Consider the following 17024-nt stretch of genomic DNA (forward strand, 5'->3'; position numbering starts at 1 on the left):
TGAGAGCAAGGTGCCCAAAATAGTCACCGCACTCTGATGGGGGGAAATGGGGTTTCTCTGTTTTTCTGGGGCAGTTGACAGGTATGAGATTCCATCCACAAACTTCTTTAGTGCCCTTGGGTGCAGCTCATCAGGACCTGGCGATTTGAATTCATTCAAAGTAGTCAGGTGTTCCCTGACTACCTTGTTTATTCTGTTATCACCAGGTTGGGCACCGCTTTCCTTTTGGGTGAAGACAGAGAAAAAGTAGGTGTTGAGTAGTTCCATCTTTTATCTGTCACCCAATAGCATTTCTCTGTCTTCTCCATGCAGAGAACCCACCACTTGCTTGTTCTTCCTCTTGCTTCAAACATAGCTGACATAACCCTTGTTATTAATTTTAACCTCTCTTGCAAGCCTGAGCTCATTCTCACCTCACCTTCTCCCTGAAACTACTATTGGCTACTCCTGTATACTCCTCCTCCATGAATTCCCCATTCTTCCATTTCTTGCACATGCCCTTCTTAACTCTCAGTTCATCTGGAAGCTCCATATGCAGCCACACCAGTCTCTTTAGATGCCTCCCACTTTTCTTCCTTATTGGAATCCAGGCAGACGCAGACAGTAGCTCATATCTTGGTGACCTGGCTACAGAGCTCTAAACCACAGAGCCAGTTGTCTTGCATTCCTCCTCCCTGGTTCATCTGAACAGCTGTCTCAAAAACGACACAAAGAATCTGCAGAAGGTTCCAAGGAAAAGATATTAATACCAGGAAGGAGAAAAGCAGGAGGCTTGTAATAAAGTCATTGGCTGGCGGGGGGAGGGGGAGGGGGAGGGGGAAGATATCATAATAAAATAAAGTTGGCCAATTGACTTGACGTCCGCACACGCTTAGCTGTGCCTCTCACTGCCTCCCACAGACTGTTGTTGCTATATTGAAAACAAAACTGCCAATATCATAATGCTGATTCTATAAATCAATGGTGTGACCCCAGTTGGAATACAGTGTAGAGTTCTGGTCACCCCACCTCAAAGGGATATTGTTTGGGACTTTTTAGTTTGGAGAAAAAGCCAGCAAGAGGCAGCATGATTGAAGTTTATAAAATCATGCAGGGCACGAAGGCAGTGGAGAGAAAACTCTCTCATAACACTAGAACCAATGGAGCTGAATGGTGGAAGATTCAGGACAGATAACAGGAAACGCTTCTTCATGAAGCACATAGTTGAACTGTGGAACTCATTCCCACAGGAGGCAGTGGTGGCCACCAACCTGGGTGGCTTTTAAAAGAGGATTGGATAAATTCATGGCTGCTAGCCACAATGACTGAGTTGTGCCTCCCTTGGACAGGGGAAGCAATGCTTCTGAATACCAATTGCTGGAAACAGCAGGAGGGGAGAGGGCTTTTGGATCCTGCCTGCAGGGTTTCCCATAATGGGCATCTGGTTGGCTGTTATGAGGATAGGGTGCCGGAATAGATGTGCCTTCGGTGCCCTAATCCAGCAAGCTCTGCATATGTTATGATCCCATTTAATTAAGCCCTTTATCCAGAATGATGGGGGTGGGTAGAATTTTTAGGAGTAGGGCTGTAGCTCACTGGTAGAGCACCTCATTTCATCCAGAAGGTCCCAGGTTCAGTCCCCAATGGCATCTGCAGGTAGGGCTCACTATCTCTCCTGTTTAAAACTCTGAAGAGTGAACCATGCCAGTCAGTGTTGACAATGCTAAGCTAGGTGGACATATAGTCTGAACCAGTTAAAGACTCTGGATACAAGCACTCATTCTGCACATATCTTACTTGCCGTAATGCTGTGCATTTTGCTAGATGATTACAATAATGGGTAAGGAGGAAGAAATTGCTTTTCCTAGCAGCCAAGAGCAAATGTGGCCCCACCTGTGCTTATCTATTTGCAAACATCCCAAAGGCTTGCTGGCTTTTGCAATGGACCATCTGTTGGTCTTCAAGAGGTCTCCAAGCCTCACAAGTGTGGCCTGTGTTGTATGCCAGCTGTCAGCTGTGCACCGTCATAAACCCAAGCCCCCCCCCCCAGCACCTGTCATCAGCTGACATCTCACGCACACAGTGGCTAAGCCAAGGCTGGGCCATCTGAACTTGAAAGTCCATTTGGCTCAGCTGTCTCTTCCAAGGCCCAGATCAGGACAGTAGCCTTGGAGCACAGACTTTGCCAACCAGCTCTGCGATCTGGAAGGATCTTCCAGCCATCCTGCCTTTCCACGCTCTGGCAATCTCTCTTCCTTTTCGATGGGCTCTCTGGTCGCCAAGCTCCTTCTGCCAACTCTAAGTAGCCTGGCTTTCCTCCCGACCATCAGCATCGCTGCCAAGAGACAGTTCCACATGGAGGCTATGGTGTACTTCTTCACCATGTTCTTTGTGTCGGTAAGAAACTTTCCCCTCCCCTTCCTCCCTCTCTCTGTTACCCAAAGGTGAATTTGTTTAAGTGAAAGGGGGTGAGGGGAAAGGCAGCTTCCTATGTTCCTATTGAACTAAGATTTCTTAGCTCAGTGGTAGAGCTGACACCTTTATTTAGCCATATGTTTCTTGACTGTAAAAAAGAAAAGGGGAGATGACCTCACAGCCAGTTTACAGAAAGGATAAAAATAAAAAGAAAAATTAATAATGTAAGACTTTTCAAAAGTTAAAATAACAAACTAAAAACAGGTGAAAACTCACACCAGCTTTCTAAATATCTGGGTAGATGCTTTCAGCAGGTGCCAAACAGAATGCAGTGAAGGTACCTGCCTGGTGTCAATAGGCAGGGAGTTCCAAAGTGTATGTGCCTCCACACTTAAAGACAGAATGCAGAACAGGTATTATGTGGTTGGGGTATAAATGCAGTAATAAAATTTAATGAAAAAATTGCACATTACGCGGGCCAGTTAGGAAACGTGCTCGTGAGTTTTTAGTGGGGGCCTTGAATGTACTTAAAAATAGAACCGGAGGCTGGGGAGGAAAAACGAGACAGACTTGCAGCTGCTCCACATCCTCCAGCCAAGACCTTCTGCAGCTTCTCAGAAGAAATGCAGCCATCACTGTCTTAGCCTTCGAAGGCCCTCCTTCTCCATCTCCCCAACAGGAAATTATTCAGACCAGCAAACACATCTGCACCCCCCCCCACGACAAAGGCTTTTTTAAAAATAAAAAAGGTAAAGGACCCCTGGACAGTTAAATCCAGTCAAAGGCAGCTATGGGGTGTAGTGTTCATCTCACTTCAGGCCGAAGGAGCCGGTGTTTGTCCGCAGACAGCTTTCCGGGTTATGTGGCCAGCATGACTAAACCGCTTCTGACATGACGGGACACCGTGACAAGTGCCAGAGCGCATGGAAATGCCGTTTACCTTCCCACCCAGACAAGGGTTCTTGCAACAGCCGAAAACATCTGCATGAACTCCACCTTTCTCCTTTACCTTCACAAATAACCTGCTCATTGAATGGGGCAAATGTTCATGATACAGGGTGATGGTGCTAGAAATGGAAATCCTTTTGAGGGATGTCATAGCCACGAAAAGGTGTTTGGGACTTGACAGCTACAGCCTTTGGAGCTACACTTTGAAACTCCCTGCCTATTGATACCAGGAAGGCCCCCTTCACTGTACTCTTTTCGGCAGCTGCTAAAAACATTTTATCTTTTAATTTTTCTTTAATTCTATTGATAAACAAAAAGAAAGAGCACAAAGAAAGTTGATGAAAGTTTTAATCCGTTTTTGTTATTTTAACTTTTTAAACATCTTTAATTTTTGTGTATTTTCCTTGCCAGTGATTTGACCTTCTTGGTAAACCTTTTAAAGGATTTTTAGACGCGGGTGGCGCTGTGGGTTAAACCACAGAGCCCAGGACTTGCCAATCAGAAGGTCAGCGGTTCGAATCCCCGCGACGGGGTGAGCTCCCGTTGCTCAGTCCCCGCTCCTGCCAACCTAGCAGTTCGAAAGCACGTCAAAGTGCAAGTAGATAAATAGGTACCGCTCCAGCGGGAAGGTAAACAGCATTTCCGTGCGCTGCTCTGGTTCGCCAGAAGCGGCTTAGTCATGCTGGCCACGTGACCTGGAAGCTGTACGCCGGCTCCTTTGGCCAATAAAGTGAAATGAGTGCCGCAACCCCAGAGCTGGTCACGACTGGGCCTAATGGTCAGGGGTCCCTTTACCTATACCTATTGTGTAAATCTTACAAAATACGTAAACAAATCAAAATTGGACAAAGATTTGCTGGCGATAAACATCTAGTGTCTGCTGTACTACAGGTCTATGGCACGGCCACATTTGGGATGCCATGTACAGTTCTGGTTGCCTATCCTCAGGAAAAGGGCAACCAAAATGATTGAGGGGTTGAGCTACCCCCCTGTGTGGAAAGACTGCAGTGTTTCTGACTTTCACTTTATAGAAAAGGCAAGTAAGAGGCAACACAATAGAATTTTATAAAATGAGGAATGGCAGGGAGTAAATGAAAAGTTTTTCTCCCCCTCTCTCAACACTAGAACTCGTGGGTGTCCAAAAGACAGACAAAAAGAAAGTTGTTCTTCATGCAGTATAAACTATGGAACTCGCTCCTGCAGGAGGAAGTGGTGATGGCCACCAACTTGGATGGCTTTAAAAGGGGATTAGACAATTTCGTGGAGAAGGCTTTCAATGGCTGCCAGCCACAATGGATGTGCTCTGCCTCCACAGTGAGAGCCAACAATGCCTCTAAATACCAGCTGCTGGAAACTGCAGGAGGGGAAAGGGCTCTTGGGCTCAGGTCCTGATTCCAGGTTTCTTACAGACATCTGGTTGGTCACTGGGAGAATAGGATGTTGGAATAGGGGGCCCACTGGCGTGATCCTGCAGACCCTCCTTACGTTCATACGTTCTTATGTTTCCCCAACAGATTTACCACGCATGTGACGGCCCTGGTTTATCCATCCTGTGCTTCATGCAGTATGACATCTTGGAATATTTCAGTATATTTGGGACAGCTTTATCAATGTGGGTGTCCCTGATGGGTAAGAGCAAGTCATTCTTTGGGGTGGTTTCTCATGTTAAGATACTTTGAGGGAGTTAAGGCAAATATTTGACGTAGAGGAAAACAAGCAATGCCTAATCGCAGATTGTTTTTTAACAACAACAACAACAACAAGTAGAAGTTTCAGAAATAGAATAATATTGAGAAATTCCTCTGTTGAGTGAGAAGTCTTCTATATTTATGCTATTCTGTAGCAGAGATGGGCAGCCCTATCAACTTCAGTTTCTCTCCATTCCTGATTTTTCTAGACAGTTTGCACATTTCCAAACCAGTTTGCATTTCTTTTTAAAGTCCTCACAAAACCCAGCAGCTTATTAATTACACATACCTCCTAATATACAATTACGGCAAACAATTTCTCTTAATACAGTATAATGCATTTGTGTGTTATTTTTGCTAAGACATGGATTTTGATATGTGCATTATAGGGGGCCATGCGACTTGGCTGGAAAATAGCAATACAAAATTTGGAGAAGTGCAGCATTTTGAGGAAAGGCTGTGTTTCAGTGCAAAGCTTGTTTTGGGATGTGTGAATTTATAGAATCATAAAATTGTAGAGTTGGTACACCCAAGGGTCATCTAGTCCAACCCCATGCAATGCAGGAATACCATCTAAACTATCCACGGCAGGTGGCCATCCAACCTCTGCTTATAAACTTCCAAAGAAGGAGAGTCCACCACCTTCCAAGAGAGTCCGTTCCACTGTTCTTACCATCAGAAAGCTCTTCCTGATGTTTAGTTAGAATCTCCTTTCTTGTCAACATCGTTCTTAAACTGTGGGCATTAAAAATAGGTCCACGTTAAAATGCCAACCAAAGCCAAATTTCTCTCCTACCAACTACTCCGCAAAGCACCATATACCTTGATAATGCTATGTAAATAAATTACCAGAGCCTAGAGTGAGTTTTTGAATATGAAAAAAGCTTTGCAATTTAGGGTGGCCTCACTGCTAGAATCCTCAGGGTAAGGGTGAAGAAAACCTGCTGGCACATCTTTCTGTGGTGCTGGCTGCCATTTTTAATTCCTATACTTCCATGGGAAATCCCCATAATTTCACAGGACTGGATCTATCTGATGGGGGAGGGGATGTCAAGTCAGCAGACAAGCAGAGCAGATTAAAAACTGGATGTTATTCCTTAGCCAAAAAAACAAACAAACCTCCATTGAATAATAATAATAAAAATGTAATCCAAGGACACATGGACATGTAGTGTCTGGGACGTGAAGAAAACCTCTCCTCCATCTTGCTTTGCAAAGAGCTGAACATGCTCAGCTCCTTGCAGGGACATTTCCTGGGACTGCAAATCTGAAACAGCTACGCTACAGCTGTGTAATCTGGAGAACTCATGGAGCCCGCCGGGAGCCATAATTTTTACGAGCGATTACCGCATTCCCCGTGCAATGACAGTCTCTGATAATTCATAGCCTCATTGATGAAGTGTGAGTTAGCGGGCTGCAGGCAGGTGCATGACACTAGAGAGGAACCTCAGCCCAGTCTGAAAACATCCTGGGACGACTCAGAGAATTGAAGATAGAGAGAACAAGGGGTGATGTTCTCCCCAAAACATATTTGACTCAACTTTTTCATTAGTATTTCCCTTTGCAACTCAAGGTCCCCAGGTACCAGCCACATTCACACTGTACATTTAAAGCACTAGGATACCAACAACACACCCACCCACTCAAGAATCCTGGGAACTGTAGTTTATTTGAGATAGTTCATTAACCCACACCCATCAGAGTAGATTGTCAGCAGCAAACAGGTATAGTCCAAGGCCCTGTCTGCACTGTGCATACCACTTTAAACACTCTAAATTACTTTAAACCATGATGGCTTCCTCCAAAGAATTCTGGGAGCTGTGGTTTGTTTAGGATGCTGAGAGTTATAAAGAACTCTTCTCCCATTCCACCTCACTTAGCTTCAGCTCCCAGAGTTCCCTAGGGAAGAGGGATTGTTAAATCACCCTGGGAACTTGGGAACTCTTGGCACCCTGAACAAACTACAGGTCCCAGGATTCTCTGGAGGAAACCATCATTGTATTGGTATTGTAACTCTTTCAACATATGGTGTGAATGTGGCCATCACCACTTTTAGTTTTCGTTAGTGTGCTGGGTAGAGTTCTGCTTGTGTTGCTTCAAAGATGATATTGTGCAGAGATGGGAAAGGTTCAGAAAAGGTCAACCCAAATTATCAAGGGAGTGGAGTGACTCCCCCATCAGGAAAGGTTACATCTGGGGCTTTTCAGAGAAAACTCAAGTAAGTGGAGATATGATAGAGATATTTAAACCAATGTATGTTGTGGAGAAAGGTGGGCAGAAAGAAGTTTCCCCTCTTTCTCTTGACACTAGAACTACAGAAGCCAAACACTGGAATGTTCAAATCAAATGAAAGTCTGAATTTTGAAGGACTGTGGTTCTTCAACCAACCCATGTGTACAAATATGCATTATTTTAGGGATTTTTTGGGGGCGGGAGTATCTATTTGCCCAAACTGCACACAAAAATGTATGAGAGAAAATGAACATTAATATACTAATGAATTTCCATGAGGACAAAATGCTGAAGAAATGTGGAAGAACTGCATCCAAGATTGGAAAAATGAGGTGGAAATGGAAAAAGACATCCATTTCAAGGGAGATTTAAAGCTGCCCTAACAACACAGCATTTCAAATTACACTGTATATCACCTGTTGCTCAGCCCTGGCAGAGTTTGATGAGCCTAAACGGTCAACGTTTGTGATGTTTGGAGTGCTCACCATCGCAGTCAGAATCTACCATGATCGGTGGGGCTACGGCGTCTACTCAGGACCGATTGGGACAGCAGTTCTCATGATCACTGTAAAATGGGTAAGATTCCCCTTCTTGGTTGCATTAAGCAAGTATTGCCAGCCATAACAAGTCAAAGTTTGTGTGTGTGTGTGTGTGTGTGTGTGTGTGTGTGTGTGTGATGCCCTCCTCCTCCATTCCACCACCTGATTATGGGAGAGGGGGAAATTGGTTTCCCACAGATCCAGCCCAAGACATTTTGCAAGCTAAAGCAAACAAGATAACAGAATAATAGAATTTAGAGTTAGGGACACCAAGGGTCACCTACTCCAACCCTCTGAAATGCAGGGATCACAATTAAAGAGTACATACATGACTGGCAGTAATTCAACCTCTGTTTAAATGAAGGACAGTAAGCTCCTTACTGTCCACCTCATTTAAGGACCAGTAAGGTTCTTAAATGAAGGACCTTAGTAAGCTCCTATGGAAAGATGCTACCCAGTTCACAAGTGTCATCCTGGAGGGAAATGATGGTTATTAAGAAAACACACCTCTGTCCCCACCCCCAACAGAGAACCTTGGGCTCACACCTTGGTTTTTGATTCCTTCATTTGAGAAATATATATCAAAGGAATTTTGAAGGAAGGGAAGAGCTTTGAAGCATCATGCGGGGCAGTGGAAGACTCCATACCTCCTTGCAAGCCAGCTTTTCTTTTTGCAAAAGGCCATGGCAAACGAAATCTATGACCTGTTGCCTTCTTTCCTCCCAGCTACAAAAGATGAAGGAGAAGAAGGGTCTCTATCCAGACAAGAGTGTCTATACCCAGCAGATTGGTCCTGGGTTCTGTTTCGGGGCCCTTGCTTTGATGCTGAGGTTCTTCTTTGAGGTAAGACTGCCCCTTGCAAAACATAAAATTTAAGATCTGCCCTGGTGAATCTGAGCAGATGCCCACCTGGGTCCAGCATCCTGGCAAATGGCCAGTTAAATGCCCTCTGAGAAGCCCCCGGGAAATGTGCAAAAGGCAACAGTGAGGGCATTCTTCTGCTTCATAGCCATGGATAGACCTTCCTTCCCCCTTCCGCAATGGTGAATTCAGGTAACTGCATACTTAATGGTCTTATGCCCTCTTGCTCTTTTAGATAGCCATGCACAACTCTGAAATTTGCCACCTGAACAGGTAGTGATGGTCACGACCTTGAAAAGCTTTAAAAGGAGGGTGTTAGACAAATTTGTGGAGGATAAGGATATCCATAGCTACTAGCCATAATCACTATGTTCTCCCTCCACTGTCAAAGGCAAGTTTCTGGGAAGCGCAAGTGGAGAGAGTTGCTGCTACATGTGGGTTCTGCTTGTGGGTTTCTCAATGGGGTATGTAGCTGGCCGCTGTGAGAACAGGATGCTGTACTAGATGGGACCCCTTTGATCTGTTCCCTCGGAGGCAGTATGCCTCTGAATGCCAGTTGTTGAGAACTGCAGATAGGGAGAATACTCTTGTGCTCAGTAGGGCTGGGTGATATATCAATATATTGTACAAAACCGCTTTGAAGTCTATATCATGATATTTATTTCATAATTTTTGACTTGGCAATATATCGTAACTCATTGTGTGTGTGTGTGTGTGTGATGCAAAAAAACACAATGTGGGAGAAACTGTGAAGCCAGCCAATGCTTTTCTTGATTCCTGCAACCCCTGTTAACTTCACCAGCTCAGGTCTCCCCTACCTCATGCAGGGACAGCGAATCACAAGAGCAGGTGCCAACTAAAATCACGATGAAGGGAAAACCATGAAGCCAGCCAATGCCTCTACATAGCTCCATCCTTATTTCAGGGATTGTGATATATCAGCATATTGTGATGTTTAGCCAGTTATATATCACAATGTTGAAATAAAGATGTTGCCCAACCCTACTGTTCATCTCTATGTAGTTCCATCCTTATTCCAGACATCGTGATATACTGTACTGGTATACCACGGTGTTTAGCTGGTGCTATATTGTGATGTTGAAAACCAGATATCATCCAGCCCTTGTGCTGAGGTCCTTCTTGTTTAGAAAACTTCTTTCTGACATGAGGGAAAAGGAACTCAGTAGCAAGAAGTGTTCCATGGATGAAAAGATGGCAACAAGCCTCGTCTGAAAACAATTTCAGTCCAATGAGTGTGTGGCAAATAAACCAACATTTCCAGCACATGTGTTGGGGGGGGCAGGGGGGATAGAATTATGAGGCTAATCAGAGCCAGCTTCATGAGTAAGCTGGTTATATGGCCCCCCTGCCCCCGCCCCCCGCAAATCACCCTGTGTAGAAAGCATGTCACTGGCAGGAGATTAGTCAAAGCCCAAACATATTCCACATCCCAGCAAAAGGGGAGGGTTGAAATCTTAAAATTCCTGGATGAACCCTCCATCACACTCCGACAGGCCTGAAGCAACGATACCATTTTAGGTAAGAGGTCCTGAGATTCTCCGCGTGGAAAAGCCAGCTTCCAAAGTTCTTGGCATCTGACTCATGAGATGTCCAAGGGAGAGTTGGCTTATCTCTCGGAACGTGGGCTTGCAGGAATGGTCTTCAGCCCACAGCTGTGGGAGCAACACCCACCCAGTTTTTATTGTCTTTGTCACTTCCCTCAGTGTGTCGACATTTGGCCTCTCTCTCTTTCCATACACACAAACACACACACACACATATGAAAATTTTACCAAAAGGCACAGACCTCAGTCTCTGCATGACCAAAGCCCCTGAATCACTGAATCTTAGTTGTAGAGCTGGAATGGATCCAAAGGGTCATCTAGTGCCTGCAATGCATATATAAAACCATTCAAAACCTTCAGTCCATACAAATATCTGCCTTCTCCACTTTCTGTTAACCAATATTTCTTTTAAATCAGGGTGTCCTGTAATCAATTCATTTCCTTTTTTCCCCCTACAAAAAGTCCAAGATAAGCTCCCTTTATTAATTCTGACCACCATTACCCCATATTGCATAATACTAAATTATTCCATCCATATCCATGTTAAAGCCTCTCCATTGTGATCTCACATTAGATCAATATTCAGATTATAATGAGAAACAAAAATGGAATATCGCTCATGCCATCCTGTTGGGTTTGTCACAGTTTTCATAATGAGCAACAGAGGACAGTTTTTTAATTATTCTTATTTATTTTACTTCATTTATATTCCACTTTTTCCCCCTCCAAGGAGGTCAAGGTACCATACATGGTTCTTCCCCTGCTTCTCATTTAATCTCCACAACAACCCTGTGAGGTAGGGGAGGCTAAGAGGCAGTGACTGACCCAAGGTCACCCAGTGAGCTTCATGGCTGAGCGGGGATTCAAACCCTGGTTTCTCAGGTCCTAATCCAACACACCCAACTACTACACCACTGAATAACTAGAAACCATTACACACACTGAAGAATCTCATTTGCTTTTTCTTGTTCCAGGAGTGGGATTACACGTACGTCCACAGCTTCTACCACTGTGCCTTGGCCATGTCCTTTGTCCTCCTGCTCCCCAAAGTGAACAAGAAGGCTGGCAATGGAGGCGCTCCGGCCAAACTGGACTGTTCAACCCTCTGCTGCTGTGTCTGAGAATGTGGTGTGTGTGTGTGTTTGTGTGTGGCTGCTGCTGCTGCTGGAACGGATAGAGCACCTGAACCTGCACCTGTGCACCCCACCCCCCTAGCCGCAGGGCAGGTCCAATGCATCCCATGTGCAACTGGTGGCCATCCAAGCTGAATGTGTTTCCTAGCCCTACCAGCCAGGTCTGGCGATCCTTAACAGGAATGGGGGAGAAATTAAGAGTCAGTTTGCATTGAAGGGATGAATCCAGTTGCCAGCTGAAACACAGCCATCCTCCAGAATCTGCACCACTCTAAATCTTGCACTGCAACTCTCCAGTTGCATAATGGGTTCAAAGAGGAATATTGTAGGGGGCAAAGTGCCTATAAAAACACATGTGTTTGTGAAGATGGCATGAAAATATGCATTATTTTAGTGAAATCATTTTGCAAAAAGGTGCACATTAAGTAAAACTGAATGAAAACATGTTGTAGGTCAGTTAAAATTCAGATCAGAATGCTGATGAGCTTTCATGAGGACTTTTTATTGGGGGGGGGGCAAATTGAGAGACCAGAGTCCTTACTATAATTCCATGAAACTAAAAATTGAAGTATTTCCCCCACTCACTACTGATCCAAAGGGGCAGCCATTGTCTTTCTGTCTGTACAGTAGGAGCAGGCGGGGGGAGAGTTTGTGTTTTTCTTTACTTCCTCTTCTATTTATGCTTCCTCACCCAAATAAACATCTTTATTTAACCTACAGCTTTTGCAATACATGTTTCTGGACATGGCATGGTTTTAAACTGGCCTGCAGATCCCACAATCCTGTAGTCATCCGTGATGTCACAATCCAGATGTTTATTCAGCAAAGGGGAGCAGAAAGAGTTCTGCTGTCTAAATAAGGCAAAGCCAAGATAAGAGAGCAGTGGAGGAGAGCGTGGATTTCAGAATGAAGAAAAAAGTAACCAGGGGGATAATTATGGGGGGCGGGATTTAAAAAGAATTGTTAGGAAAAAGGAGCTGCCTTCATCGACCCACCTTTCTCAGAGCTGTCGACACAGACTGGCAGCAGATCTCCAGGGTTTTAGATAGATCCCAGGTTCAATGCCTGGCATCTCCAGTTGGGACTAAGAGAAGACTATTTGCCTGAAACCCTGGAGCGCTGCTGGCAATACTGAGGTCCATGAAATGATGATCTGACTTCTCAGCACAGGGCAGCTTCTGAACTTGCAGGTAAAAAAGGAATGACTGATAAAGTGGAGGGCAGTCCCATCACTCCTCCTTTTAGAAATTAAATGCTAGGTCAGCAGGCAACTGGAATTAAAGAGCCGCTTGCTCCATTCATGCCTTCTGCTCCCAAGCCTTCCTCAGGTGTGCTCTGTGCCTTGCAGGACTGGCCCTAACAGTGCCTGCTTTGTGATGTCCACCTGCTCAATTCTCCACCACCCAAAAACATCCAGCAGGTGTGCTCAGCCAGGCTCTCATTAGTGCCTGCCACATTCACGGGAAATTTAGAGGTGAAGGACCCAGCTCCCGAAAGCGGGGCGCGGCTCAAAACGTCTGCACCGCCATCCCAACTTAAACAGACTGTTTAGTGTTGCCGAGCGGATGATTTATTTATCCTGTCTGGGAAGGAAGCCAGGGGCTCTCTGTCACGGACAATTAGAGGAGGATGGATGTCCACCAACATTCGCTGAAGGCCAACATTAATCTTTGCTCAGTATCTGCAATGCATTTGCACCACTGCCGTCTATCTCGACACACTCCTGGCTAAGCGCAGAAAACAAAACAAAACAAACCACACACACATACACACACACACTAAAAGTAAGAACATCACCTTGAACAACAAACAGGGGCATGCATTTTCTACACACTGGATGACCCATCAGTGCTAGGTAGGAAGCTGCCTTAAACCAATCAGACCACTGGTCCATCTAGCTCAGCATTGTCTACACTGACTGGCAGCAGCTTCTCCAGGGTTTCAGGCAGGGGGTCTCTTCCCAGCCCTTCCTGATGGGGATTGAACCTGAGATCTTAGATGTGTATGTCATGTGCTCTGACACTTTGCTGCAGCCTCCCCCCAAAGTATGGTTCTAGTCCTCATAGTTGTGTCATGTGGCCTCCATAAAGTTGTGCAGAAGGAAATGTGGTCCTCAGGCTGCAAAATAAATAAATAAATAAATAAATAAAAAATCCCCAAACTACTTGACTGGGGTGTGGGCAATTCTGTTCTGACATGGACACTCTTTAGTTGGCTATATTTTCAGTGACGTCATACAGCAACAGACTGTGACATGAACCAAGATTTGCAGATGTTTCTCTCACTTGCTTTACATTCAACAGTGCACTAGAATCTGGCTGGAATCCAGCTATTATCAATGACCGTCCTACGCTTGCCCATTGGTGCTGACTTAAAGCTCGCTCGCTACCAACAGCAGAAGAAACCAGAGCGAATTTCATTTCAGCTGCAACCTCCCTGCTTCCTTGTTTATTTGGAAAGTCCAGTCAACTGTAATCAAGGGTGGGGGGTGGTTACTCAGCGAAGTTACAGCTGAGCAAACAGAATTAGGATACAAAACAGCAGTGCAGTTCTTGCATAGCAAAAAACAGGGGTGTAATATACAGCAATAAAGCCATAGACTCAGGACTATGGATGGGATACAGAAATTCAATTCAGTTTGCATATAAAGAGAAAGCCAGCATGATGTAGTGGTTAGAGTGCCCTGACTAGGACCTGGGAGACCAGGGTTCAAATCCCCCACTTGGTCATGAAGCTCACTGGGTGACCTTGGGCCAATCACTACCTCTCAGCCTAACCTACCTCACAGGGTTGCTGTGGAGATTAAGGGGGGGGTGAAGAACCACGTAGACTCCCTTGAGCTCCTTGGAGGAAGAAGTGGGATACAATAACAATGTAAAGAAAGAAAAGGCATACCTTTGTGAAATAATATGTGGACTGAAATGGCTGTAGCCACCCTTCAAAATCTGTGCTTCTCCAGATTTTGCAATACAGCTCTTCAGCTGAGTGTGTGTTTTTTATTTTATTTTATTTTTAAATGGAATTTATTGGTGAAAGCTGCATGCAAAATTGCATTACATTAAGGGGAAATCGCTTTGCAGAAATGTGTGCATTAGGGGAAACTGCACACCAAAATGTGTGTATTAGGAGAAATTTGCAGGTAATGCAAATTTTCATGAGTACTTTTTTTAGAAATCAAAAGCAGCAAGCAGGTGTGGGAATGTGGAGAATGGAACTTAAAAGAGGAAAAATGTAAAAGTGAGACAAACTGAAATTGACAGACTCTCTGACCCCTCCTCAAGAATGAGACTTGCTTTCACTCTCACCTCCGGGAGGGATGGCAGGCAGGTCGGCTGTCTTGACAGCAACTCCACCCTGTCACCCAGGGCTCCTCTACAACCACACAGTTTCAAATAAAGGTCTGAATTAAATAGGAACATAAAAAGCAGCCTTATACCAACTCAGACCCATTGGTCCATATTGCTCAGTAAGCTCAGAACCCTGACAGGCAGCAGCCCTCTGAGACATCAGGACATCCCCAACCCTACCTGAGAAAACCACTGGGGATTTAGTGTGGGTCCTTCTGCATGCAATGTCTATGTTCTGCTACTGAGCTAGAGCCCTTCTGCTAAAAGTAAGATTCTAGTCCTCATCATTTTGACAAACACAATGAATTAAATAGGAGCATAGGAAGCTTGCTTACATTGGTCCAAGTGGCTCAGTACTGCCTACCCCAGTGCTCTTCAGTTTGGGGTCCTTAAATGTTGTTGGACTACAGAAACCATCAGCCTAGCCAGCTGTGCCAATGGAACCTGTTAAAAACACTTTTTGCTTAGGCAAGTCTGTCCAGAACACGGACGTGTTTTTAGTTTACTGCTAGTTTTACTGTTTTGAACTTTTAAATTGTTTATACTAATAATCTTGCCGTTTTATTCTTTTGTAAACCGCTTTGAGGTTTCCTACAATGAAGCGGTCTATTAGTTTAATGAAATAAAGTTCTTGGTGCTGATCCAGGAATGCAGGCGTGTGAGGAAGTCAGTGGCCGCCATGCGCCTCGCCAGGCACAGCCCCCATAAGCCTGAGCAGCATCAGTGTGGTGCAGTTGGGCACCGATGCTCGCCAAGCCTTCCTGGACAGCGAACGCCAAGGAATAATTCTCAAACATCTACGGGGAATGCAGACAAAACAGCCTCTTCTCACCTTTCAGCGCTGCCAGGAGTCGAGCCTGTAAGGAGGTTTTGGGCCTCTGCCAGCAGCCCCAGCTGCCTTCATAAAAGGAGCTGTTTTTGTCTAAGGTAGTGTCTGAGACGGGTGACCTTCTCTGGGTCTGCTACTGAAATTTCCTGCCTCTCTGTTATTCTCCTCTTCAGTAAGGTGATATGAAACCCAAAACGTTTATTGCCCCTTTTAAAGTGCCTTTATAGTTCCCAGACTACTCCATATACTGCGTTGTTCTCCAGGGCTGGGATATCACTTAGGAGGACCAGAATTTCGGGGCTGCAAAAGGCATTGCAGATCTCAGCAGAGTCCAAAAGGAAAGAGAGGGGAAGGGAAGAGAAGAGAATAGGAAGGAGCTCGAAGACTTGAGAAAGATTAAGTGGTGTGGGGGTCGCTGCAGGGAATCTGGGTCTGCAGAAGGGAGGCATTTGGATCAACGCAGAGCAAGAATGGGGGCTAGAGTGCCTGCCCTGGACTGGGAGAGACCAGGGTTCAAATCTCCACTTGTCCATGTAGCTCACTGGGTGTGACGTTGGGACAGTCACTGCCTCTCAGCCTAACTGACCTCACAGGGTTGTTGTGATGATCGAATGGGGAGGGGGGGGACTACTGAGCTCCTTGGGGGAAAAGGTGGGATATAAATGCAATAATAATAATCAGGGCTTTTTCAGGGGGAACTCACAGGAACTCAGTTCCTGCACCTTTCAGGTGGGTTTCGACACCTCTCAGGTGGGCACCATTGCCATTCTAAGAGGCACAGATTTGGCATACCTTCTTTCCAGGCAGGCTCAGTAGGGACAGAGAGTAATTATGTTGCATCAAGGTGTGATTGTAGCAGTCAAATGCTCCTGATTCAGGGAAGAAGTGGAATTTCCTAACCTCAGACGATGCTGCCTACCAGATCTCTGAATGAGGATTTGCGTCCTTCCAGTCAGGAATGACTCATACAGAGACACAAGAAGTGGTCCATTCTTATCCCCACACACTGAGTCAACCTTTTTAGATGTAAGAGCATCACTCAAATTATTGGGGGTGGGGGGACGTAGGAGATCCAGAACCAAACCCACAAGTCCATTTCCCTGCTTCCTCCTTGCCTTAGCTAAATCAGCTAACTACATTAGGCCTCCAGTAATTAAGAAATATTAACTAGGTATCTAAATTTAATTCGGACATTAGGGATGGATGCCTTGAGCTGTAAGAAATGTTCAGAGAGACATGAGCGAAAAGGGATGGTGAATGAGGAATCTACCTTCCACCTTTCTGACTATGTGCATGAAAATGTGTGTGTGTTTGGGAGGGGGGAGATCTACCCTTTTATGGGCTACAGATGGTATCACATTGCAGCCTCACATCTGGAAGGGATTTGGGGGCAGGTTTACCCAGACTATTACAGACAGGGGTTTTGTTATACAGATTTTTTTTTTGAAAAACATAATCTGATAACCAGAAAATTATTTTGCAAATCAA

General features: G+C 45.1%; 2 protein-coding genes across 2 annotated transcripts in view; one reads left to right on the forward strand and one right to left on the reverse strand.

Moving 5' to 3' along the window:
* PRRX2 (paired related homeobox 2) overlaps positions 1-17024 on the reverse strand; it is a 223758-nt gene that overhangs the window by 71242 nt on the left and 135492 nt on the right. The window lies entirely within an intron of this gene.
* MYMK (myomaker, myoblast fusion factor) lies at positions 1826-12068 on the forward strand. The gene is made up of 5 exons (XM_081847287.1): positions 1826-2376; positions 4857-4971; positions 7690-7838; positions 8528-8644; positions 11202-12068. Exons 1-5 carry the CDS (start codon positions 2242-2244, stop codon positions 11346-11348), a joined length of 663 nt encoding a protein of 220 aa, XP_081703413.1. The 5' UTR covers positions 1826-2241; the 3' UTR covers positions 11349-12068.

This window comes from Podarcis erhardii (genome assembly GCF_964252035.2).
Source record: "Podarcis erhardii genome assembly, chromosome: Z".
NCBI classification, from domain to species: domain Eukaryota; kingdom Metazoa; phylum Chordata; class Lepidosauria; order Squamata; family Lacertidae; genus Podarcis; species Podarcis erhardii.

Bases quoted from the DNA above. Each gene is read 5' to 3' on its own strand.
- MYMK (XM_081847287.1), top strand. From the start codon at position 2,242: ATGGGCTCTCTGGTCGCCAAGCTCCTTCTGCCAACTCTAAGTAGCCTG. The intron at 4,972-7,689 runs GTAAGAGCAAGT...CCTGTTGCTCAG, and splicing joins AATGTGGGTGTCCCTGATGG to CCCTGGCAGAGTTTGATGAG. The intron at 8,645-11,201 runs GTAAGACTGCCC...TTCTTGTTCCAG, and splicing joins TGCTGAGGTTCTTCTTTGAG to GAGTGGGATTACACGTACGT.